The sequence below is a fragment of the Prionailurus viverrinus genome, chromosome D3 (genome assembly GCF_022837055.1).
Source record: "Prionailurus viverrinus isolate Anna chromosome D3, UM_Priviv_1.0, whole genome shotgun sequence".
Taxonomy (NCBI): Eukaryota; Metazoa; Chordata; class Mammalia; order Carnivora; family Felidae; genus Prionailurus; species Prionailurus viverrinus.
The window spans coordinates 17,117,696-17,145,539 of NC_062572.1; the positions used below are offsets into that span (position 1 = coordinate 17,117,696).

At 38.1% G+C, this 27,844-nt stretch overlaps 1 protein-coding gene across 1 annotated transcript in view; it reads right to left on the minus strand.

Annotated features, from left to right (window-relative positions):
* Window positions 1-27,844, minus strand: part of SPPL3 (signal peptide peptidase like 3) — a 138,162-nt gene that overhangs the window by 43,345 nt on the left and 66,973 nt on the right. The window contains exon 2 of the mRNA XM_047827557.1: window positions 5,240-5,317. Within this exon, the coding sequence (XP_047683513.1) occupies window positions 5,240-5,317 (78 nt within the window). The remainder of the gene's footprint in view (window positions 1-5,239; window positions 5,318-27,844) is intronic.

Below are 27,844 nucleotides of genomic sequence, written 5' to 3' on the forward strand. Positions count from 1 at the left end.
TATGTCCCCACACAAACTTGTACATGAATATTCATAGCAGCCCAATGTGGAAACATAAATGTCTATCAATTGATGTGTGGATTAGCAAAAGAGTGTATTATTGGGCAATAAAAAGGAATGAAGTACTGACACATGCTACAATGTGAATAAACTTTAAAACATTATGCTAAGTGAAAGAAGCCAGTCACAAAAGGTCACGTACTGCAAGATTCTACTTAAATTGAAATTTCCAGGATAGGCATATCTATATAAAAGACAGAAAACAGATTAGTAGTTGGCTAGAGCAAGAGAGAGAGCAAAGGGTAATGACTACTAATGGGTACAAGGTTTCCTTTGGTATAATAAAATTGCTCTAAAATTGGTGATAATTGCACAACTTTGTAGACATACTAAAACCACTGAATTGTACACTTTACATAGAAGAATTTTACACTATATATATATCTCAATAAAGCTGTTAAAAAAAACCCACACCTTACCAATACTTAAAAAAGGGGGCGGGGGATGGGGAAGGAATAAACTAGTGAGCCAAGCAGGAAAAAAACAAAACCAAAAAAATTTTCCCACAAAGAAATGCCTAGCTTTAGACAGTTAAACTCTATCAAATACTTGAAGAAACAATACAGTTCTACACAATCTTTTCAAGGAATAGAAGAAACACTTTCCAATTCATTCAATGAGGCCAATATTTTCCAAGTACCAAAGTTATAAGAAGACATAATAAGTACAGACCAATATCCCTCATGAATACAGACACAAATCATATATATAGATATATATAATTGTATATATGATATATGATACATATATCATATATATAATAAAAATCTATGACCAGGGGCGCCTGGGTGGCTTAGTTGGTTAAGCCTCCGACTCCTGATTTGATTTTGACTCAGGTCATGATCTCACAGTCGTGAGAATGAGCCTCATATCAGGCTCAGGGCAGAGTGTGGAGCCTGCTTGGAATTCATTCTCTCCCTCTCCATCTGACCCTCCCCTGCTGGCCTGCGTGTGTGCTGTGGCATGTACATGTGCGCGCGCGCTCTCTCTCTCTCTCTCTCTCTCTCTCTCAAAAACAAACAAAAAAAAAGCCCTGTGTGTCTTCCAGCTACCTTGGTCCTCATGCTCTTGTGACAAGAATGATATACTACTTCATTCTGTATTCTTCTTTAAATATATATACATACATCATATATATGTACATACATACACTATATATATATATATATACATACATATATATGATCTATATATGACAAAATCCATTCATGATAAAAACTTTCCACAAACTAGAAACAGGAGGAAATTTCCTCAACCTGATAAAAAGCATTGATGAAAACCTACAGCAAATACTATACTTAATGGTGAACCATTAAATGCTCTCCCCTTAAGATCAGGAACAAGGTAAAGAAGGATGTGTGCTCTTGTCACTTTCTATTCAACACTGTACTGGAGGTTCTATCCTATACAAGAAGGGGGAAAAAAGGAGGAGGAGGAAAAATTAAAGGCATTCAGATATGAAAAGAAGCAAAACCGTCTTTATTTGCAGACCATGTTATCCTGTGTGTAGAAAACCCTAAGGAGTCTGTACACAAAAAAACTACTAGCAGTAACAAATGAGTTCATCAAAGCTACAGGATACCACATCAATATACAAAAAGTCAACTGCACTTCTACATGCTTAGCAATGAAAAATCCAAAAATGAATCCAAGAAAAAAGGAGTACTTAGGAACACTGGAAATACTCAGGAACATCAAAAGAATGAAATACTTAACAAAAGAAGTACAAGCATTGTACACTGAAAATTACAGAGCATTACTAAGTAAAACTAAAGATCTAAATAAATGGAGAGACATTTCAGGTCCTGAACTAGAAGATTCACTATTATGAAGACAGCCATTCTTCTTGGATTGATCTGTAGATCCACAATACCTGCAAACCTCCAGCAGAATGTTTTTTTGGTAGAAATTGACCAGTTAAATATAAATTTTTATGGGAATCCAAAAGACCTAGAGTATTTGCAATTTTGAAAAAGAACTAAGTTGTAAGACTTACACTACTGGAGTTCAACACTTACTATAAAAGCTACAGCAATCAAGACCTGTGGTACTGGCCTAAGACCTATAGACCAAAGCACAGAAATGGGAATCCAGCGATGAATCCTTCCATTTATGGTCAACTGTGTTTTCACAGTGGTGCCGAGGCAATTTGATGGGGTGAAGGACAGCCTTTTCAACAAATGGTGACGGCACAACTGGACAGCCATGTTCATAAGATGAATTTAGATTTATTTGTACTTCATGCCACACAGAAAAATTAACTCACATGAATTATGGACTTAAATGTAAGCAGTAAAACTAGAAAACTTCTTAAAGAAAATACGAGAAACTCTTTGTGTCCGTGGATTAGGAAAAGACTTTTTTGCTACAATACCAAAAAACATGATCCATCAAACAAAAAATTGGTAGGGTTCACTTTATCAGAATCAAAGATGTTCACACTTTGATTTTTTAAATGTTTATTTTTGAGAGAGACAGAGCAAGTGAGGGAGAGGTGGAAAGAGAGGGAGACACCGAATCTGAAGCAGGTTCCAGGCTCTGAGTTATCAGCACTCACAGAGCCTGATGCGGGGCTCAAACCCATGAGCCATGAGATCGTGACCTGATCCGAAGTCAGATGTTTAACCAACTGAGCCACCCAGGTGCCCCAAGACATTTATACTTTGAAAGACAGTATGAAGAAAATGAAAAGGCAAACCAGAGACCGGGAGGAAACATTTGCAAATCCTACGACTGACAGAGAACTTGTATCCAGAATATTTAACGAACTGTTACAATTCAGTATAACAAAAATAACCCAATTTAAAAATGGCCAAAGATCTGAATAGACATTTCACCAAAGAAGAAAAGTACGTGGCCAATAAGCACATGAAAAGATGCCCAACATCTTTTCAACATTTTAATTGGAATTATTGGGGAAATGCAATCAAAGCCACAATGAGGTATCATTTCACACCCAAGTATTGAAACAGTCATAATAAAAGTAAAATAATGGACAGCTCCTGGTCATGATCTCACTGTTGGTGTGTTCGTGCCCTGCGCTGGGCTCTGTGCTAACAATTCAGAGCCTGGAGTCTGCTTCGGATTCTGTGTCTCTCTCTCTCTCAAAAAAAAATCAACATAAAAAAATAATAAAAAATAAAAGTACAATAATGGGTATTAAAAAACCCTCAAATCTGCTACTGAACTGTATACTTCAAAATGGTTAAGACAGTAAATTGTTATGTATATCTTATCACAATGAAAAAAATTTTTAAGCCCATACCAATACTTAAAAAAAAAAGTAGTGAACAAAGTAGGAAAAAACAGAAACAATCTTTTCCCACAAAGAAAAGCCCAACTTTAGATGGCTTTACTGGTGAGTTCTATCAAATACACAAAGAAGAAATAACAAAATTTTGCACAATCTTTTCCAGGAAACAGAAGAAAACACTTTCAAACTTATTCAGTGAGGTCAATTTATTTATTTTTATTTTTGAGGTCAATTTAAATGTGTAATTAAAGGCATCATGATTTACTTTTTGCAGAAATGCATTGAAGTATAAAAGACATAAGGTATTGGACCAGAAGCATCAGGAGCTGGGTGCCAATCCAGAGTCTGTTACCAACTAGTTGTGTAATCTTTGTCAAGTTACTTCATCTTGTTGGGCTTCAGTTTCCCTATTTGTAAAATACGAAGGTTGACTGGCGAAATCCTTTCCATCTATATGATCTAATTCCATGGTATACTTATTACATAGAATTTTGTTTAAAATTTGTCCAATTGTATAATTGCTATAACCTTTCTGGAAAACAATATGGCAATATGTATGTAGTAATAGCCAGCTCATACTCTCTGGCAAAGTATTTCAACTTTCAGATATTTGACTTAAGGATATAATTCAACCAGCCACAGAACACATAAAAATAAAAAGATGGTCACTTTAACCATCTACATGTCCAACAATAGTAGAGTAAGAGTAGTAACACAAAGAAATATCAAATTACTAAAAATTAGTATGAAGAAGATCAAGGAAGATATTTTTTGTTATGTAAAAATAATCAGAATATAAATGAGTTAAATTACGAAAATGTACACCGTATATAAATACACGCCAAACAAAAAGTCATTTCTACTGATGAAAGTAAGTATTCGAATTTTGAGTCTAAAAGATTTTGGTTTTAATTACAAAGTTTTTTGAAATATTGATACATGATATACTCAAAGAGAAAAAATCAGAAACTCATCCAAAGGACAGATAACAAAATATCAAGATTATGTTGATAAGGTTCTAAATTGCTCTGGCTTGATTAAGGCCTTCTCAGAGTGGTTATGAACCTAGGGCTCTCGGCAGAAATCTCAATGATTAAAACTTTCATCAGCTGATACTGGAATTATCAATGTATTTTACTTGTTCTACCCAGTATTGGGATAAAGCCTGGAGGTCTGATCTTACCAAGTACTCATCCAAATCCAGATATAATACTGGACAGTTCAAAATTCTTATCCCTGATTATTTATCAGTCACCCCCTTTCAAGTTCTCAATTTAAAAATTATCATCCAGCCTCCATTTGTAAATATATAAGCCACAAGACATCTGTGTTATATAACCACTAAAGCTCCTCCCTCAAGTCAGGAGTGTGAAAAGAAGGGAGTATCTAGCTTCCTGACTTTCCTTTGTATTCCTATGGCTGCCTGCTTAGGACAGGAATTTCAAGAGGATCCAGTCTCAGCATTTCCAAGGTCAGCAGACAGAATACTTGGGGAATGATACTGGGCACGATCCTAATAATACTAGGCTGAACCATATGAAATCATTGGCAACTGCTCAATGTGGCTCAACCTAAGTCAACGCCTTTGTCTTAAGAAAAACTTGCCGTTCCCTTTGAGACTGTAGAATCGTTGTCAAGGCTTCTCTCCTTGATCTTTTCAATGAGTACACTTATGGGAGTCATTACTTTCAGAACCAGAATTTAAGCAATTTTAAATTTTAATTTTCAAGCAATATTTACATGTTTGCATTGAAATGAAGTGTTTTACCGGCAGCCAACCAAAGAATAAATTTCAGAATTATCCCACTCTAACTCGATTCTTGTCAAAGTCATGTTTCCCTTCACACAGCAGCACGTTTTCATACTTCCCGCACAATGCTGCTTCCACCTCCAACTGAAATTTGTCCCATCCTGAGAGCATCTTACCTGAAACTACCATAGACTATAAGTAGAATGGAAATCAGAAATGTAGACACTTGACTGGAATCCACCAGGGAATAGGCCCTAGAGAAATGAGAAAAAAAAAAAGTTAAATCACGTGGCAGCAAGTCCTCGTGGAGTTTACAGTATGGTGGAGTTCGATCTCACTAAGTTTCATTATTGTCTTTAAGTTAAAAAAAAAAAAGGTGTAAATTAGCATTAACAAAATAACATAACTGAGACCTGCTAGTTTAACATAAAGAATACATGTGTAGGTTCACAGCTATTATTAGTTAACACTCACAGGATGTTAAATGACATCAATGTAAAAATCCCACCTCCGTATACCACACGATGCTTACAACATCCACTCCCAATTTAAGATATGCCAAGATATCTACCATTACGGTACCAAAGATGAAGTCTCAGTGATTATCATATGGTACCAAAATCAAAACTATATACACCAAAAGGTATACAACCAGGAAGTCTTACTCCCATCTAGTTCCCCCCAGGTCCTCTTGAGATAACCACTTTTACTGGTTTCTTGTATAGCGTTCTAGAACATATAGTATCAACACATATTATTTCTCACCATTTCTCACACAAAAGATTAACACTCTGTACTCCCCCCACCCTCCTTTTACAACATAACCTAGAGATCTTCCTATATCAGTATGTGCAGAGTTTCTCTATTTTTATTTTCTTTAAACATCTACATAGATTTCTATTGTGTGGACACACTGAAAAACAGTTTTTGTTTTTAAAAAAAATCCCTTTTAGATGGACACTTTGGTTGTTTCCAAAAATTCTGTTACCCACAATTGTGTAATAAAGAGCCTTGTAAATTATATCTGCAACGCACACATGAAATGACACGTCTGTGCAGAACAAAGGTCCTAAAAGTGAGACTGCTGGATCACAGAGGAAATGTACTTGCAATTTGGATAGATGTTGCCAAACTGCCCTCCAGAGAAGTTCTATCATTTTGCATTCTCACCAGTAACAGATTAGGGTTCCTCTTTTCCAAAGCCTTGTCAACAGTGAATGTTGTATAATTTTTTACTTTTTACCAATCTGAAACATGAAAATTGGTATCTCGATATGGTTTTCATTTGCATTAATTTTCTGACGTACTTAAAATTTAAAATTGATTAAAAGTGAGCTTAAGCAGCTTTTCACATGATTAAAGGCTAGTATAAGCATTTTTAAAAGAATTTAAACATTTTTTCCAACTCCAGAGCTATAAAAAACAAAGGGAGCCTTTTTTTTTTTTTTTTCCTTTTAAGAAACCTTTCTTTTGCTGGTGTATTACTTGGATGACTTGGCTTTTTCGTATCCTGTGTATTCTGAAGCACATTGTCATTACCTAAAAGGTAGATCAGAGTCTAAACTTCCCAAACTCAGTGTCATAAGATCTCATACTACTGTATATTCCTTTTGCTACATCTCTCACATCAATGGAGGCCCTCCAGAGACTCATCACTGAAGACTTCTAGAAGTCTGGGGTTCAACTGTTATTAAACCAGCTCTTGTCTTCCACACATCCTCTGGGCTGTGTTCTTGTCTGTGTGGCTGACCATCTTGTAGTCACTGACTTTCTTCAGTCTTTTTCAAGGCAAGGGTTTGACCATATGCAAAATACCTTCTGAAGAGGCTGAGCAGGTCGACCAGCCAATAAGCCTGCTACCCACTGTAGAACGAAACACGGCATTTCAGGAAATGGTTTCTTCTAGCCTGAACAGTTTTCTCTTTCAAATCTATACAAGAAAATCTGGTAAAAGCTGACTCCAAATCTAGTCCACAATTTATAATAAAACTTTTTTTGTTTATTTTATTGGGGGGGGGCGCAGGAGGGGCAGAAAGAGAGAGGGAGTGAGAGAGAGTCCCAAGCAGGTTCCACGTTGTCAGTGCAGAGCCCAATATGGGGGGCTCTACCTCACCAAGCATGAGATCATGACCTGAGCCGAAATCAAGAATCGGATACTGAACCTACTGAGTCACCCAGGCACCCCTATAATAAAACTTTTTGAAATGTCATATATTTTCAACTCAAATTATCATTATGGAAGTTTTACAAAAAGCTTTTTTTTAAAAAAAAAATAATTATTTATTTTTGAGAGAAAGAGTGTGCGTGCACGCAAGCAGGGTTAGGGGCAGAGAGAAAGGGGTACACGGTATCTGAAGTGCGCTCTGTGCTATCAGTGGGGCTGACACGCGGGGCTCAAACTCACGACCGTAAGGTGATGCCCCGAGCAGAAGTCAACCCTTAACCGACTAAGCCCCCAAGCGCCCTGGAAGTTTTACAAAAAGCTTTTTAACACAAAGAATTTATTATGCAGAATATGGTTTAAAATTAATTTTAGCCAATTTTAGCATTTTAAAAATAGTATCAATTTTATTTTTTAAAAATTACAAAAATAATTCATGTTCATTGTAAAAATCCAAATAACAGGTAAGAAGCAAAAGTACAAGTGCCTTGCCCCTCCCCCTTGTCCACATGCCCATTCCCTAGGAGCAGACGCTGTTTACAAGTTGGTATGTGTATCCTTCCACATAAAGTGTGTATGCAGAATGTATACACACCATAAAAACGGATACACACTTCGTGTCCTTCTGTAACTTGCTCTTTTTTCAAACTCAACTATGTAACAGGGGCTATTCTTTTCTACTGCCTTAATTTATTGGCCTTTTGCTATAAAATTAAGACATGGAAAACCTGATAATTTAAACTGTACTCTTTCTTTTTTTAAGAGAAATCACCTAGGTTCAATAAACACAACTTTTAACCATATACACATTGTCTACAAATTCTCATTTCTGAGTTATTAACCACAGCATACCACGCTTTTTCACCTCACTTGACCTCCTAACCTCAACAGAAACACATGGGGATGCCTCCGCCTATGCTGCTCTTTTTCGTCAATTTAAGATTTAGTGAAGACAGGAATGTTTCCATTGCCCTTTTTTCAAAGGCAACCATGGAATCCCACAGGTAAAGATAACATCCACATCATGATACTGAACAGTCAAATATCCTGTGAAAAATATTAGGAAGAGCCGCATCTTGTACTCTCGCCGATGCACCCTAACTCCTGTCTTGGGGCGCCTGGATGGCTCAGTCCGTTAAGCCTCTGACTTCGGCTCAGGTCATGATCTCGCAGTTCATGAGTTCGAGCCCCACGTCTGGCTCTGTGCTGACAGCGTAGAGCCTGGAGCCTGCTTCGGATTCTGTGTCTCCCTCTCTCTCTTTCTGCCCCTCCTCCCTGCACCCCCCCCCCCACTCTGTTGGTCTCTCTCGCAAAAATAAAACATTAAAAATTTAAAAACAATTCTTGTCTAGCCTAGAGCCTATCAAAAACATTGATATTATACATACTATTACATTTAAAATGTGTATGGAAATCATTTTTGCAAAATAACATCTGCTTAAGAAATGTGAACATGCTAGCACATTTTGTCACTAACACTGAACATGTTAGAACATCCTGCTATCCTAAGACAACTTGACAATGAAGTTTTTCTTTTTCCACACTTACCAGAAACCCTTCTGCTACTTACAGTCTCTGAGTTTAGGGACTTCTCGGCATAGATACATTATGCGTTACACATCATTTAAGTTTATTTCATTAGAGGTTGCCCGTGTCAAGTTTACGTTGAAACATGTACATTTTACTATTAAGTCTTTAAAAAGCCCTGAAGACAGAAGCACCTATTTAGCTGATGATAAGCCCAGGATGGACATAGAAACATAAGTTCTCCCTGTCATACCAGCTGTGTTAGCCAATAAATAATCTGCTGGATCATGTAACTTAATCAATACAAAGAGATAATCATTACAAAAATAGCAAAGTAAAGAATAAACGGAACGGGAACTCAAATACAGAACTGCACTGTCCAATATAGCAGCCACTAGCACTAAAATGGCCACTTAGCCACCAGCCACACGTGGCAATTTAAATTTAAATGAAATTAAAAATTTGGTTCATTGGTTACACTAGTTGAATTTGAAGTATCCAATAGTTGATGACTACTCTACTGAATGGCCAGATAAAGAACATTTCCATCAATGTAGAAAGTTCTAATGACTGCACTGATGTATACTTGTATAGGAAGACGCCCCTGTTATAGTTCAAAATTGGGCTTCTGGGATTTTCTTGGTGGTAAGAGCAACATCTAACGTTTTACTGAGCGCTTAATTTTCACAACCATTCTATGACATTAAGTCCTACATGTATACAACCCCTTATTCAAAAAAATACCTTGAGGATAAATGTGTTGCAGAAAACCCCCTCACTGGGGTCTAGAGCAGCAAGTACCCTATAATCAAATATTAATATTTCTGTAGTGAAACATGAATAACCACACTAAATAAGATAAATAAATATTAGAAACCGCTTCATCAGCTTGGGTCAGGTTTTGCTTCCATGTGAATTACAGAAAAACTCTGGGTTTTCAGAATTTGAGGTTTGGAAACTGTGGACCTGTGTGATTGTCACCATTGAGCTGAGGAGCCGGGTGCAGTTCTGAACATAGGCAGACTTACTCCATCATCTCTCAAACTGACTTGATCATCTGATGACAAACTTGGGAGTCAGGAAGCTCCAGTTTCTATCTTTAATTATTCTATAACTAGCCATTTGATCTTCCGTAGGCAAGCTTTTTACATTTTCCTGGTCTCTATAAAATCCTCTTTTGGCCTAGACAAACTTGAAGGCCCAGCTAATTTTTATTTTCAAGACTCTAGGTTTTTATACTGTTTTTCCTCCAAAAATGATAAATATTACCATATAAATATGTTTGGCCGATCACTGGCATGTTTATAGGCAAATGAGCTGACAAAGGCAGCACTGTTTCCAGACTACTGAAAACTGTTATTAAATTTTTTTACATTGGACTATAGTTGACACACAAGATTACGTTAGTTTCAGGTGTACAACATAGGGATTCCCCAAGTTTATACATTATGCTGTGTTCACCACAAGTGTAGCTACCATCTGTTACCATACAACTATTATAACATCCTTGATAATATTCCTTAAGCTGTGCCTTTTATTCCCATGACTTAACTCATTCCATAATTGGTTGGTTTAATCAACCAAGGGAAAATTCTTCTCTGGAGTCATTTTTTACAAAAACTGGCCAGCTCTAGGGTCTAACCCACAGCTCTTTTGTTTCATTATCAAACAGATTGTTTAATAAAGGTTTTAACTGCTGATAACGATAGAGAGAAGAGGGCCTCATCCATACCTCTATTATTCTCTTTGCCCGCAAAGAGAAGTAAAGAATCAGGAACACTTCACAAGTATGCGAAGACCCAAGAATTTTACTGCAGAGACTGGGGTCTGGGCTTCTGGGGTACGACCAGAGTAGGGCAGGCAGAGGGAAAGGTATTCCAGAGAAAAAGGGTAGGTAGTCTGCCAATTCTAGGAAAGCAAAGCCCACAATCTTATTTCACAGCCTCTTCCTATCCCACACTTCAGGCTCTCCCACGGCCAAAAGCAGATGTGTATCATCTCTCAGGACCTTCTCCTAGTGAGGTGTCTTTTCCCGAGACTCAATGCACATTAAAGACAGGAACTTACTCTACAGACTGAAACAAAGGAACTACTACTGAAATGCAAAAAGAAACTAAATACATGCCTTTCAGATAGGCCAAAATCAGGTTGGCCAAATGTACTGAAGAAAGACTCGGGAGGCTTTGCCAAGTGATGTATTAGTACAGGTTAGCTGTTGAGATATTTTACATGGTCACTACAAAGCCCCCTAATTCTTTTACCATATTCCCTCAAACCTTAATAGAGAAAGCTACCAGAAAGTTCTCTCATATACAGTAAGATTATATTCTACACCCTAAGATTTTTAGAACCATGCTGGATTTTATTTAGTAATTGCTCTACAGTCAAACATCTATTTCTAGCTGCTTTACCAGCAAGTGCTTATAACACATATCCTGCTAAAAATCATGCCAAACTGAGACACAGAGAGTACTGTTCTATAATGTGTTCTATGTGTCAGCCTTTCAGCTATACAATGAAAGCATTCTTGTCCACCCAACAAACCAAGCAACTAATATTCCAACCTAGCACTGTCTGGTGCCCTAGACTGGCACTTTGCAAACTTTTTGGTCTTGAAACTATTTACACAAGGAAGACCCCTTAGAGCTTTTGTTCCTATGGGTAACAGCTGCTGGAAATTAAAACTGAGAAAAAATGAAAACGTTTACTAACTCATTTAAATGTAACAAAACCATTACACATGAGCATATTTTTTTTTAAAAGGAAAAATAACTATTTTCCAAAACAAAAAAGAATTTAGTGAGACAAGGGGCATTCTCTTACATTTCTACACACCTCTTTAATGTCTGGCTTTAATGGAAGACAACCAGATTCTCATATCTGCTTCTGCATTCAGTCTGTTGCCATATGTTGCTTTAGTTGAACACTATGAAGGCTATGGAGAAGGAAATCTGGCCTGACGCATATGGGTAGCTGGAAAAGGGAGGGGTATTATAACAACATTTTTAGGTAACTGAGGAGACTCTTCTTTAATGCTACACTGCACTTCAACAAGTGGTAATTTCTTAAAGGTTATTTTCAATGTGAAATCTGAAACCGTATCAGTAAAGTTTTTTAAAAAATATATTATGTTAAAATCCAAAGGATTATGCTACACTTTGAATGGATCCTTTACCCATGAATGATTCTGTAACATCATGCACTGGTCATCTGGAAAATATTGGTTCACTGAGTTATGCAGCTCTTCCAGATGTGGTCACATTTCATTACACAGTATCTGAAAAACCACATTTGTTAACATCATTCCTGAGACTAATGATAACAGATACAGTTTTCCAAAATTCTAATTTTCACTTAAAAGTTCAAATTGTATCACTGGTAAACAGTGTGGAGGTTCCTCAAAAAATTAAAAATAGATCGACCCTATGACCCAGCAATAGCACAGCTAGGAATTTACTCAAGGGATACAGGAGTGCTGATGCATAGGGGTACTTGTACCCCAATGTTTATAGCAGCACTTTCAACAATAGCCAAATTATGGACAGAGCCTAAATGTCCATCGACTGATAAATGGATAAAGAAATTGTGGTTTATATACACAATGGAGTACTATGTGGCAATGAGAAAGAATGAAATATGGCCTTTTGTAGCAATGTGGATGGAACTGGAGAGTGTTCTGCTAAGTGAAATAAGTCATAGAGAGAAAGACAGATACCATATGTTTTCACTCTTGTGTGGATCCTGAGAAACTTAACAGAAGACCATGGGGGGAAAACGGGGGGAAGGGAAAAAAAAAAAAGAGGTTAGAGAGGGAAGGAGCCAAAACATAAGAGACTCTTAAAAACTGAGAACAAACTGAGGGTTGACGGGGGTGGGAGTGAGGGGAGGGTGGGTGATGGGTATTGAGGAGGGCACCTTTTGGGATGAGCACTGGGTGTTGTATGGAAACCAATTTGACAATAAATTTCATATTTAAATAAATAAATAAATAAATAAATAAATAAATAAATAAACAATCTCTAATCACTGAGAACTAATACTCTAAAAACAAACAAACCAAAAAACCCAAATTGTATTACTGGCAAAACGACTGTTTATTTTTTTTAAATGACAGGCTCACTTCATTAAGTTTTGAGAAACTGCCAAACATCAAAGCGTGAATAACTCTAGTTTGTCCACTAGTCATTCTTCAAGTAAAAACAGTGTTCCAAGAAAAAAGTAGCTAGTTCAGCTACCATCTCAAATGACTGCACAAGTATTTTTTCAAGAAAACCAGTATACTGAAAACTAGAAAACAAGAAAAACTAGAAAACTAGTATACAGCATACATGCTTGAGAACTTTCTATTTTATTATTTAAAAATGTGTTCTTAAGGATTGAGATTTTTTTTTTTTTTAACATTTTAGAGACAGAGAGAGACAGAGCATGAACGGGGGAGGGTCAGAAAGAGGGAGACACAGAATCCGAAACAGGCTCCAGGCCCTGAGCGGTCAGCACAGAGCCCGACGCAGGGCTCGAACTCACAGACCGCGAGATCATGACCTGAGCCGAAGTCGGCTGCTTAACCGACTGAGCCACCCAGGCGCCCCAAGGATTGAGATTTAATAAAAGTAATTTTCACTGCTTCACCCTAAAGCAAACTGTTTTTTTGTTTTTAAACAAACACAAAACAAAACAGTGTAGTGCGTGAGGGGCACGTGGGTGGCTCAGTCGGTTGAGCATCCAACTTCGGCTTGGGTCATGATCTCACAGCCTGTGAGTTCAAGCTCCACATTGAGCTGGCTGCTGTCAGTGCAAAGCCTGCTTCAGATCTTCTGTCCCCCTCTCTCTGTCCCTCCCCAACTTGCACTTTCTCAAAAATAAACATTTAAAAAATTATTTATTTATTTATTTATTTATTTATTTATTTATTTATTTATTTTGAGAGAGAGACAGAGTAAGAGCAGGGGAGGGGCAGAGAGAGGGGGGGAGAGAAAGCAGGCTCCACACCATCGGTATGGAGCCCCGATGCGGGGCTTGAACCCACAAACCATGAGATCATGACCTGAGCTGAAACCAAGAATCAGAGGTTTAACCAACTGAGCCACCCAGGTGTCCCCCAAAATAAAAATAAATAAATGAACGGTGTGTGCACGGTGGTGAAGAACATTATGATTACTAGTACAGTTTGGTGCCACTGCCTTGATTCATGTCGCACAGCAGAGTTTTTTGGTTTTTTTACCCACCACTGCTTTTCACCATAAGGAAAAAATGTCAAAATGAAAAAGACAAGGAAAAAATATCAAAATGAAAAAGACAAATAACTTTAATGGTAGCCCCCCCTACAAGGGTCTGAGGACCCCTGAGGGATTCGTGGGCCACACTTTGAGAACAGCTGCCTTATACACTCACCCACAGGTCCTGGCTATACAAATTCCTAGCATTTTCTCATATGAACTTCTAAAATCACAAAACACCAAGAAGTAGTTAAAATTATCTTGCTATGCAAGATTTTTGGCTTTAAATAGGATATGCACAACATGACTTACATTCCAGGCCTCAGCAATACTAGCTTTCCCTTTAAGGTAGAGTATGTTCAAAGAGGATTTCATTTGTATTTTTACCTAAAATATCTAACATTATAGTATCCACAATTCCCTTCCACATTTTTCCATTATTTTAAGGAAAAAAACCAAATATGTATCCTACGCTTAATAATGGAATAATCTTATTAAATAAAATTTTAATAAGTTAAATTTAATCTTTATGTCCAAGACACAAAGTAAGACAGTCACTTAAGAAAGTGACGATCTAGTAAGAAAGACACATCATACAAGGTGACAGAATGTAATATTCTAATAGAGAAATAAAGTGCTATGGGAGGTGCTATGGGTTGCCACGTACTGGAGGGGGCAAACTATGGCCTACTGCTATTCCAGTAAACACAGCCAAGCTCATTCATTCAGGTATCGTTTATGGCTGCTCTGGTGCTTCACTGGCGGAGCAGTAGAGTTGTGACAGTCTCCACATGGCTCACATAGCCCATAATATTTACTAACTGGTCTTATATGGAAAAAGCTTGCTCACCCTTATTGCATATTGTTGTTACTGAATAAGGCCACCCAACTAAGAGGGCCAACGAATGTTGAAATACATCCTACCCTTCCCTCCCGGAGGATGCAGCAGGACTTCGGGCACAAAGCTTGATGAGCAGAACCTTGAGTCCTACAGGATGGATGCAGCCACCTGGTGGGAGGGACACCTTTTTTTTTCACAAAGGTGACAATTTTTGAGCCAAGCCCATCTAGTCAGGGAGGCACTATTTCCTGTTTTGCAAAGAGGTGTGTGTGTGTGTGTGTGTGTGTGTGTGTGTGTGTGTGTGTGTAGTCTAGCAAGAGTCACGAATATCTCTGAGTCATACCATGAATATGGGTGGATTTCCAATATCAAAATATTTTTGGATTAGAAATGAAGAATTTTCATTCTTCCTATCTCTTCATTAGCACCAAATACTTTATGGAAAAAAACATATATGAGATGCACCATATGTTACTATTTTATTTTATCCAGCTAGCACGGTGAAAAGTTATTTCCATCAGAGATGCAAAATCTGAGGACTGAGCATATTCCTATGAAAGAAAGGTATTAGTCTCTAAGGCAGTAAAGATGATCTGTAGTCATTTTGTTTTCAGACACATTTTATTGCCTACAATAGGTAAGAGAGGGTTTACAGGGTTCCAGTGAAACAGAAAGAAGACCCCACGCTGAAGGATTCCATGGTAAGATGCTTCCATTCTTTCCTATGAATTACTCTTTTAGACAGATCCTCATATTACAATTTCAAAAGCATGTGCATTTTTTGGTGATTTGAGCACACACCCAGCAACATAATTGTGACTCCTGTGTTAAAACACCAGCAGCCAGAAATAGCCCTGTACTGGCTATAACATACATTTTTAAGGCAAGGGAAAAACCTAGGCAACTGGTTTTCTCAAAGTAGACAGAAACAAGCTGGAATAAAGTGGTTTATGCATTTCCATTTGACCAAGGGACTCATTTTCAAAAAAGAAAATTATAATGCAGCTTTTGAAGACATTTTTGTTATCACTAGCCAAGCCAAGATTGCTTTAGAACTTGAACTAAATAAATTTCCTTAAAAACTTACAAAAATTTGTGTTAACATGCTGGTCAAGATTAGTATTTCATAAAGAAACTGCTCCTGAATGTCTCAATACTTTCTCAGGATATGTGTCCACAAAACTTAGTAAGGCCTATGTATATACCCCAAACAACTGAAAGCAGGGACTCGAGAGATACTTACTTGTACACATGTTCACAGCAACACAATTCACAACAGCCTAAAGGTGGAAGCAACCAAAGTGTCCATCAATGAATGAATGGATACACAAAATGTGGTGTATGCATACAACTGAGTATTACTCAGCCCTAAAAAAGGAAGGAAATGCTGATATGTGCTACAACACAGATGAACTCTGGAAACATTACGTTAAGTGAAATAAGTCCAACAGAAAAGGACAAATAGTGTTTGATTCCATTCATATGAGGGCCCTAGAACAGGTAAATTCATAGAGAAAGTCAAATAGAGGTTACCAGGACTAGAAGGAGGTGAAATGGGGAATTCTTATTTAATGGGTACAGAATTCTGTTTGGGATGATGAAAAGGTCCAGAAACGGACAGAGGTGATGGTTGCCCAACCTATGTAACTGGACTTAATGCCACTGAACTGTACACTTACAAATGGTTAAACTGGGGGCGCCTGGGTGGCTCAGTTGTTAAGTGTCTGACTCCTGATTTCATTCAGGTCATCATCTCATGGTTCTTGAGTTTGAACCCCACGTCGGGCTCTGCGCTGACAGCCTGGCATTCTCTCTCTCTGTCTCTACCCCTTCCCTGCTCATGCTTGCTCTCTCAAAATAAATAAACTTTTAAAAAGTTAGCAGTTTAGCTTTTATGTTTACATTTATTTTACAGTAAAATTAAAAAAAAAACAAGAAGGGGATTTTTTTAACACTGTTCTTAAAAACATTCAGCAAATTGATTTTCACTTCATGAGTCTCATTAAAAGATTATTCTTTGCCATTTAATGCTGACAATATAATAGCTTTATGTATAATTCTGTAAACAAAGTCTTGAAAGCATTCACACAATTCCAAAATTTGGACTTTAAGAAGATTTTCCAATGACTTATAAAACTGGATGCTACAGGTTGACATTTAGTCCTTTCCTGGTAGCTAACCTCTCCTCATGACAGATCTACTTCTGTGGACAAGCAAAAAGAAGCCTGACGACCTAAGTCACAGTGCCTCCTTTACTTCTATCAAGATAAACTAGAGAAGTTCAAAAGGAATGTCCCAGAACAAGGGGATTTCTAAGACAGACCGAATTTCAGTAAGAACTCTCCAATGCCCATGGGGGTACTTGCATCACCTCAAATTCAACACATCTAAAACCAAACAAATCTCCCCATTATCTTGCAAAATGTAACCTCTGTTACAGGCTCTAACGGTAATAACTGCTTCTGTCACTGCTCCATCCTATCTTACGCATCACTGCATGCAGGACTATTTAAATTAGTACTCTCATAAGTGCGGCACTCCGAGATAAAGACCCAGCCCCATATCACCCATTGAGAACTGTCTGATGAGGAACAGAAAAGTAAAAAGGTTATCAAATTAAGCCATACTATGGATCAGTGTAGAAGCTCAGCTTGGAGGCCTGTGTGAGAGTATGGTCTACTGAAGAGATGACCAACAGTCCAGTAGCTCAGCTAGGCTAGAAAGAGAGGTGAGGGAGCATGCATGGGTGGGAGAGAGAGAGCAAGAGCTACAATGCACTCCCACAAGAGTATCTGCTGGGGTGGGGGGTGGTGTGGGGGGACTGGTACGAGGTAGTGAAAAGAAAAAAGACCAGAAAGGTGAAACAGGCCAGGTCAAACCTTCTAGGGACTCAGGGGTGGATTGCTGTCTCTGCTAGGGTTTTTGGTTTTTTTTGTTTTTTTTTTGTTTATTTATTTATTTAGAGAGAGAGAGAGCACGAGCAGGGGAGGGAGAGATAGGGAGAGAGAGAACGAGCAGAAGAGGGGCAGAGAGAGAATCCCAGGCAGGCTCTGTGCTCAGAGACTGACACGGGGCTCAAACCTGCAAACCTTGAGAACGTGACCTGAGCCAAAACCAAGAGTCAGACGCTTAACCAACTGAGCTACCCAGGTGCCCCTCTGCTAGTGTCTTCTTGACACAATCTGGCTTCTGCCCTCAGTACTCCATGGAACATGCTCTCCCTCTCCCCAAGATCAACAACAATCTTGTTGTTTTATCCAATAAACTTTAGTCAGTATCTTACTTGACATGGTCTCTCTGGCTCCTTGCAGGATCTGAAAACAGCGATCGCTTTCTTTTTCTTAAAACAATTTTGTCCCAGCATCCACGATTTTCTTCTGGACTTCCTCCTATCCCTCTGGCTCCTAAAACTTCTTAGTCTCCTTCTCCTCTGCTCATCATGGCTTCTGTCATCAGTGCCCCCTCACTTCTTACTCCACGCATTGTCTTTGTGTGACACTGTCTACTGTCATGTGTTCAGTTACCATCTCTATAGGCTGATGGCTCCCTCCTCCTCGAAACAATAACAATCTTCTGTTGAGTAGTGTGTCAAGCAGTGCATAAAATGCTTTTGTAGATGAAGTAACTGAAACACAGTGAGGTTAATCAACCTTTTTCCTTTTGCTATAGTCATTGTATTTTGTATACTTCACTCCACTATGAAGAAATTTTAAAAGAATAGCATGGAAAAACCGTTACAGGACGAAGCAGGCTAAAGACCAATATATCACATAATACCACTTTTATTTAAAATCGGACTATTTCACATTTTTGCATTTATGTGAATTTTTAAAATGACACTAACATTTTTTTTTAATTTTTTAATGTTTACTTATTTTTGAGAGAGAGACAGAGCACGAGTGGGGGAGGAGAACATAGAGAGGGAGACACAGAATCTGAAGCAGGCTCCAGGCTCTGAGCTGTCAGCACAGAGCCTGACACGGGGCTCGAACCGACAAGCTGTGATCATGACCTGAGCCAAAGTCAGATGCTTAACTGACTGAGCCACCCGGGTGCCCCATGACACTAACATTTTAAAAAATTGTATTTAGGGGTGCCTGGGTGGCTCAGTTGGTTAAGTGTCCAACCGCTGACTTCGGCTGAGGTCATGATCTCGGTTTGTGAGATCGAGCCGTGTGTCAGGCTCTGTGCTGACAGTGCAGTGGAAGCCTGCCTGGGATTCCCTTTCTCCTCTCTCTGCCCCTCCCCCCACTCCTACACGCAAGCTCTCTCAAAATAAATAAACATTAAAAAAATAAAAAATAAAAACTGCGTTTAGGATCTTAGGAGGATATGCTAAGAAAAGAAAGTGCTTGTGATTTCTGAATAGGCTACATTTTTTCATTTATTTTTAACCATATGCTAAAAGCTTATATCCTTCAGTTAAACGTAACATCCCATCTATGGTAGAATTTATTTTCAAAAAGCCAAATTTAAAGACAAAGGTTTTCTTAAACTTTTAAAAGCACCAACATCATGAGGCTCCCGGGTGGCCTGGTTGAGTGTCTGATTCTTTTTTTTTTAATTTTTTTTTTTAACGTTTATTTATTTTTGAGACAGAGAGAGACAGAGCATGAATGGGGGAGGGTCAGAGAGAGGGAGACACAGAATCTGAAACAGGCTTCAGGCTCTGAGCTGTCAGCACAGAGCCCGATGCGGGGCTCAAACTCACGGACCGTGAGATCATGACCTGAGCCAAAGTCGGACACTTAACCGACTGAGCCACCCAGGTGCCCGATTCTTGATTTTGACTCAGGTCGTGATCCCAGGGTTGTGAGATTGAGCCCCAAATTGGTCTCCATGCTGAGCTTGGAGCCTGCTTGAAATTCTCTCCCTCTCTCTCTCTTTCTCTCCCTCTGCCCCTCTCCCCAGCTTGCACACGCTCACGCTCTTTCTCACATACATACATACATAAATTTAAAATTAAAGCACCAACGTTACAATTACATATATATTTTAAGTCTTATTTAATCATGTAATCACATCAGTTGAGATCTTGATTCAGCACTAAATGCTACTAGATGTTATTTTTCTGGTTATTGACCCCTTTTCACACTGGAAATGGCAGCAAACTCTCATACTGTAATTCACTTGAAAAGACAGCTTAAAATTTTTTAAGTAGCTACTGTAATAATTTTTAACATAGACAGTTTATTTGTAGATGGGGCTGAACAAACATTAAAGAGTAAACAGACCCCCAGTCCCTTTCCCATAGTATGTCCTCCTATATGATACTACCTTAAATCTATCGGGCAGTCAAGGGGCATGGAGGTAGCTCAGCTGGTTAAACATCTGACTCGGTTAAACATCTGACTCTCAGTTTCAGCTCAGGTCATATCTCATGGCTCACTGGATGGAACCCCACTTTGGGGTATGTGCTGACACCAAGGAGCCGGCTTGAGATTCTCTCTCCCAGTCTCTGTCCCTCCCTTACTTTTGTGTGCCCATGTGTGTGCACTCTCTCTCAAAATAAACAATCAAACAAACCTTAAATCTACTGTACAGTCATTATTTTTAGTAACACAAAAGGAACATCTCTGTTACTAAAGTCAAACTCTGGGAAGAGGACATAGGTACACAGGGAGAACAGTATCATTAGAAGCAAGTATCTTCTCTCACAGAAGAGTGAAATTCCAAAGAGATTAACTGGAAGATGAGTTTCTATCTAGTGATTAGGTTAAAATATGGTATACTTAGATTCTAGGTTTGTCAGTAGAATTTTATCTGCTGAAATTTTAATCTCATCTAGAAATACTACCATTATCAATGAAGTAAAATCATAAAAATGACACAATAATATTTCTGGAAAATCAACTAGACAGAAATATCCAGTGTAGATGGAAGGGGCAGAAGAGATGAGACTGGAATGAAGGAGACGAACTAAAACTCTTACAAGAATCTAGGCCTAGGGGCACCTGGGTGGCTCAGTTGGTTAAGCATCTGACTTCGGCTCAGGTCATGATCTCATGGTTCGTGGGTTCAAGCCCCTGCATTGGGCTCTGTGCTAACAGCTCAGAGCCTGGAGCCTGCTTCGGATTGTGTTTCCCTCTCTCTCTGCCCTTCCACTGCTCATGCTCAGTCTCTCAAAAATTAATAAATGTTAAAAAAAAATTTTTTTAAAGAAAAAAAAAAAAAAGAATCCAGGCCTATAGCCCAGATTAATAAGAAGCAGAAATGGAGGAAGTAAACAGTTACAAACTATATTTTGAAAGAAATACCAAGGAGATCTGGTGACACACTGGGCAAAGGGAATGAAGAAGAGACAAGAGTGAAAATTTCTATAATATGACAGTGACCTGACCACTTAGCCTGACAGTGGAGACACCTGACTGGGCACCAAAATCCAGGTCCAGGTACCTCACATATCAGTACCAGAGGCAGAAGTCACAAACCAAGGCAGAAGAACCTCGACACAGACCATCTCCTGGCCCCATGCCTACCTCATTCATCAACAAGCCCAAGCAACCTACAATACCTAGACACTCCAATTTCTAAATGGTACTCTACTATCTTTTGTCTTCAAAAGCCCCAATCCATTTCCTCTACTTCAAATCTCATCTCCTAGAGCCTAGACTCTGTACTGGACTGGATTCACTTTTTTTGATGGCAAAACGTTTTCACTCAGTATTTAATCTTTGGTTTCAATTATCCTGAACAGTGCACAATGGAAATTAGGAATTACTACGGGGAGAACTTAGAGCGGAGGGAAAAAAGATCACATTAAAGGCTGAGCATATGTACTGAGCAAACTGGGGCTGTGAGACAGATGCTAACAAATTTGCCCCAAGTCCTACAGAAAGTTTCAGGGGGCGCCTAGGTGGCTCAGTCAGCTAAGGGTCCGACTTTGGCTCAGGTCATGATCTCGTGGTTCACGAGTTCAAGCCCTGTGCACTGACAGTTCAGAGCCTACGGCCTGCTTCAGATTCTGTCTCCCTCTCTCTTTGTCCCTCCCCCACTCACGTTTTGTCTCTCTCTCTCTCTCAAAACTAAACATAAAAAAAAAAAAGTGGCAGAAACAGGATGTGAATACAGTATGGCTCCAAAGGTCCACAGTTCTAACCATTAGCCCTGTTATTACCTCTCATAAAAGCAGATGAGGATGAAGGCTGATTTAGGAGAGATTACAGGTGATTTTCTAGAGTTAGTTATTCAGTATGAAGTGAACAAAGTACAACATGTTCAAAGAAAAGAGTAGGCTTGGAAGTATCTTAAGCAGAAATTTCCTTAAATTCAAATTAATCATGTACTTTTATAAAATTCATGTTAGAAACTCTTCATACTGAGTTAATATATAAAAAGGGACACTTGAATTCCCTTCAAAGAATAATGAGTATCTAAGTGCTGTGGAAATCAGCCAGGTAAAGATGCCAAAGAAAGATATCAAGAGTTGGGTGAGGTGAACTGGGGCAGGATTCCTAGAAGACTGGCTGAAAAATGGAGGTATTTTAAGCAGAAAAGATGAAATATAAAATGGTAAGAAGATGGAAATGCAGAAATTGAGGAGGATAAACACCTAATAAAGTTATGAGAGCTGGGTCAATGAAACATGGAGCGTACAGAGAAGTGCACTGTGAGATTGTTACAGTTAAGACAAAAGGCTCTGTAGTCAGATGTCCTGGGTTCAAATCCTGACCCTGTCCTTTACCAACTGCGACCTTGGGCAAGTTACTTAACCTCTCTACTCTTCAATGTTGTCATCTATAAAATGAGGGTGATAATAACACCATCTATCTCATAGAGTTAAGCTCTCAATGAAGTGATCTGGTAGATAGAATGTTAATAACATAAGTGTACTGTTCAATGGGAATCACATATTCTTCAGCTAAGAGATGATGAAAAGGGAAAAGTAAGAAAATTTATTTTAATAATTCTACAGGGGATAAGAGCTAACATTTACCAAAGATTTGGCTCATTCTGAGTAATAGTTATTTAATCCTCATTACCACCCTAGGAAATAGTTAACTTTTTTATCTCTAATTTACATATAAGGAATCTAAGGAATATCGAAATGAAATATCTTGCTTAGGTTACAAAGTATTAAGTGACAGAGTCCAGATTCAAATCCAGACAGTTTGGGTACAGAAGCTCTAAAGTACTCTGTTTACTCCGAATAGCTGCCATTTTGGATTTCCCAAGAAAAGGCTTCCCTCTATTAGTGAAAATATTCAAGGACTGACTGTAGATACAATTACTTGTCATTTTCTAGCAGACAAATCAAGATCAGCCCCAGGGCCCAATTTTTTCCACAGAGACCCATATACTTATATGTATACCTTTTGGCTACTTAGTCCCTCAATCCTTTTTCACTTCTAGCTGTACTACCACATTTTCAGGTGCTAATGTTCTATTTCAACTTGAACCCACCCAATTTATTTAACTGGATTTTTACCTGCATCAGCTAGCTATTACTACAGAGTATGAGGAAAAGGCATAGCTACATTTAATGTACCAGACGCCAGGACTGGCCATGGATGAAGGTCCACAATAGGAAAACATCATTAATTTGTCTGACAACTAAACTGGAGGTAATTCATTAATTTGCCTCCAATTCAGTCGTAAAGGGTAAGGTTTCCAAATAATAGATTTCAAAGTAAAAGCTTATAGTGTTCTGAAAGTTTTAACATTACTTTTACTCTATTTCCAATAGATTTTATAAGAAATCTAAGACCAACGGTGCTGAGACTTCAGAATCTAAACAATGTTCTAGTTACAACAGCATGTTAAAAATGGCCAACATTTATCAACTCAATGTAAAAGGCAATTCATTGTGCAACATTCATGTAATACACAAGTCTTCCAACTCTGATAAAAACAGCTTTGCTGCTGGGGCATCTGGGTGGCTCAGTCAGTTGAGCATCCGACTTTGGCTCAGGTCATGATTTCACGGTTTGTGAGCTCGAGCCCCATGTCGGGCTCTGTGCTGACAGCTCAGAACCTGGAGCCTGCTTCTGACTCTGTGTCTCCTCTCTCTGCTCCTCCCTTGCTCATGCGCTCTCTCTCTCTCAAAAATAAATAAACATTAAAAAAAAAAAAAAGAGCTTTGTTGCTGTTTTCCCAATATTATAAACATATGTTTACTGTAAGGTCATACTTGAATTCCAAGTTCCCCTCAGCCCCATCCCACCCTCATATGGACAGGAGCCCAACTTCTACTCCTGAGCTTGCACAGCATAGCCCCTTGTAGAAAGAGAAATGCAGTTGTCTACTTCACCACTGCCTTGATTATACGAGGATTTAGTGATTCAGAAGGAACAGGAATGGTAAGCCAGAACCTTAATAAAATTGGTCACCGCTAAGCTAATGTCATAAGACAAATATAAGGGTGATAATAGGAAAATATCTGGCAAACTTCAGTATTAGTAACAACACCAAACCTCTTAAATAGTGTTTCCCAGATTCTATGGGACATAAGTTTCTTAGGCAATTTAAACTGATGTGCATGACTAAAAGTAGTAATGGACAAGTAGGTTTGTTAAATGCTGAGCTAAACGAAATAAACTTGACTACTGTTTTGTTTTTTAAATAGAGAACTTCCTGAAGCTCATTATATATTTCTGGCAAAACTTATACCACTTCTCCCCTTTTTTTCTGGAGCAGCTTTTGTGTCCCACAGCACACTCTTGGAGAAGTTCCGCTCTAAAAGAAGGAATCTTTTTTCCAACACAAGCCTGGTAAAAACCTGGTCTCTAACTCTTGATTCAGAAACTAAACACAAATAATAACCGCAATAATAATAGAAAATGATAACTGTTAAGCATTTACTGTGTGCCAAGTATCATTATTCGGTACTTTAATTCCATGACTTAATTTTCATTACCACCCTATGAGACAGGCAACTTTTATTATCCCCAGATTAAAAGGATGAAACTGCTGAACAGAAATGTGTTCAAGAACTTGTTCAATGGTACAAAATCAGTAGGTGACAGAGTCTGGATTCAAATCTAGACTATTTGAGCCAGGAGCTCTAAAATAATCTGTGCTAAATAACTCCAAAAACTCATGGTCTAAAGAGGACTCTTCTGTCCTCAGTAATAATATTTAATTCCCTGTTTGTTTGTTTGTTTGTTTGTTTGTTTTCAGAGATACATGCAAAGAATCGGTGACTGAGGTCTTTAGCTGGAATTAATCCACTTCTGCTCCTCTAAAAAGATTCAGATCAAATAACTACTGTCCAGGACTCTGGGGGTGGGGGTGGGGGAACAATACAAATATACTATTAGAAACAGAAACAAGAACGAGAAGCCCTGGGTTAATTCAGTTATGAATTTTCTGATTAATCTTGACAAAAAGTGAGACATTCATAAGATGAATGTCAATATTTAAAAGTCACACAAAGAAAGACTATTTTTAGTTAGTAGTTATAATGGGTACTGGACTCTTTTATAATTGGAGATTTCTGCTACTTGTAAGAATATTTTCAGAGGAAACTGTTGATTAAGAGTCAAATTCTTGTTTAGAGTTTAAATTACAGTGTTTTAAAAGCTTGGGTTATATAGATTTCCCAAACTTTCCATTTTCCTCGACACACACATGACACAAACCCTCAAATAAGTGTTATTTGGCTTCTCATAAATAATAAATATGAGAAAAACCTTTAAAAGGGGAGTAATTCTTTACAAAGTATCCAGGCAACCAAACAGGGCCCTATCTGACAGGTCTGTGAGACCAAGAAATTACACTGCTGTCATATAATAACAGTAACAATAACAACAGCAAATATTTTGGGGGCTCTTACTATGTGTTAGACATTGTACTAGCTGTTTACATCCAACTCATTTTACGTTCATAACATCCATTTGAGGAAGGCACTATTATTATCAGCTCTAGAGATGAAAAGATGGAAGCACAGAGAGACAAACTAATTTTAATTTGCCTAAGGAGGAAGCAGAGCTAAGCAAGCCAATCCAGGCAGTATGCCTCCAGATCCAGAGGTCATGCTCTAAACCATTTCCCGATCCTCAACTCTGCTTGTTCCCCAACCTCAGCCCTGATCATTAAGTTGTACGGTGGATCAAAATGCATGTTCTGAGTGCTAACAAGAAACAAAGCACACACGGACCATTTTCCTGGATAGGCTACGTGCTAAGCCATAAAAGCAATTTAAAAGAACTGAAATCCTATAAAATATATTCTCCAACTACAATGGGATTAAATTAGAAGAAATCACCCACAGAAAATCTGTGACATTTCCAATATTTGGAAATTAGGGGTGCCTGGGTGGCTGAGTTGGTTATGTGTCTGACTATGGCTCAGGTCATGATCACATGGCTGAGTTCAAGCCCCATGTCAGGCTCTGTGCTAACAGCTCAGAGCCGGAGCCTCCTTTGAATTCTGTGTCTTCCTCTCTCTCTGCCTCTCCCCCACTCACGTTCTATCTCTCTCTCTCAAAAATAAACATAAAAAAATAAAAAAATAAACAACACACTTCTAAATAATCCATAGGTCAAAATGAGAGATCACAAAGGATATTAGAAAGTATCTTGAACTGAATGAAGATGAAAACAAAAAATACTAAAATATGCAAAATGCAGCCAAAGCAGTGTATAGAGGGAAATCTACAGCATTAAATTATTATATCAGAAAAGAAAAAGGTTTAAAAATCAATGACCTAAGCTTCCACCTTCAGAAACTAGGAAAAAAAAGAGAAAATGAAATGCAAAGCAAGTAGAAGGAAGGAAAAAATAAAGAGCAGAAATCAATAAAACTGATAATTAGAAAATTTCTATAGGTATCAACAAGCCAACCCTAACTTTTTATGGAAGCAAAGGAACTACAATAGCCAAAACAATTTTGAGAAGAAAAGTTGGAAGATTCACATGAACTGATTTCAAGACTTACTCTAAAACTACATTATTCACTGTGTGATACTGATGAAGCATATACATACTGTTCTACAGAACAGAGAGATTCCAGAAATCGAAAAGTTATGATCAACTGATATTTAGACACAAATACCACATGGAAAGGAACAGTCTTTTTCAACAAAGTGTTCTGGACATCCAAATGCAAACCAACAAAAACCTCATACTGGATATAAAAAGTAACTCAAAATGAGCCATAAACTTAAATGTAAAACTGAAATCCACAAAGCTTCTAGAAGAAAAGAGAGGAGAAAAACCTGCATGGACACTGGGTTAGGTAAAGGTTTCTTAAGACACAAAACACAGAAATCATAAAAGAGAATTTGGTAAATCAGACTTCATCAAAATAAAATCTGCTCTTTGAAAGACACTGTCAAGAAAATAAAAAGTCAGGCAATGGACTGGGAGAAAATTCTGCAAAATACATATAAGATAAAGGACATTAAGATAAGATTAACCACAATATATAAATGACTCTCTCAATTCAGTAAGAAAACAGATAACCCAATATAAAAAATTGAGCAAAAGATCAGAAGAGACACTTCACCAAGAGATACAGATGGCAAATAAATAAAGAGATGCTCAACCACCACTAGTCATTAAGGAAGTGAAAATTAAAACTTGGGGCACCTGGATGGCTTAGTTATGTATCTGACTCTTGATTTGGGCTCCGATCATGATTTTGGTTCATGGGACTGAACCCCACGACAGGCTCGGCACTGACAGCACAGAATTTGCTTGGGGTTCTCTCTCTCCCTGTCTCTCTCTCTGCCCCTCCCCTGCTCGTTCTCTCTCCCTCTCTCTCAAAATTGAATAACAAAAAGAAACATTAAAGAAAGAAAATTAAAACTTCTATCAAGATACAACTATACATCTTTTGCAATGGTTCAAATTAAAAACAAGTTGATTACAACTTGTTATTGTTCGTAAAAAGTGCTCTGAGGAAACTGAGCTACTACCAGAAGCTGCAAACACTGCTAGTGGGAATGCAAAATGGTACTCACTTTAGCAACAGTTTGGCAGTTTCATATAAAAGTTACCATATGACCCAAGAGAAATAAAAATATACAGCCACACAAAATCCCGAATGTGAATGCTTACAGCAGCTTTGTCCAGAACTGTTAAAACTGGGAGAC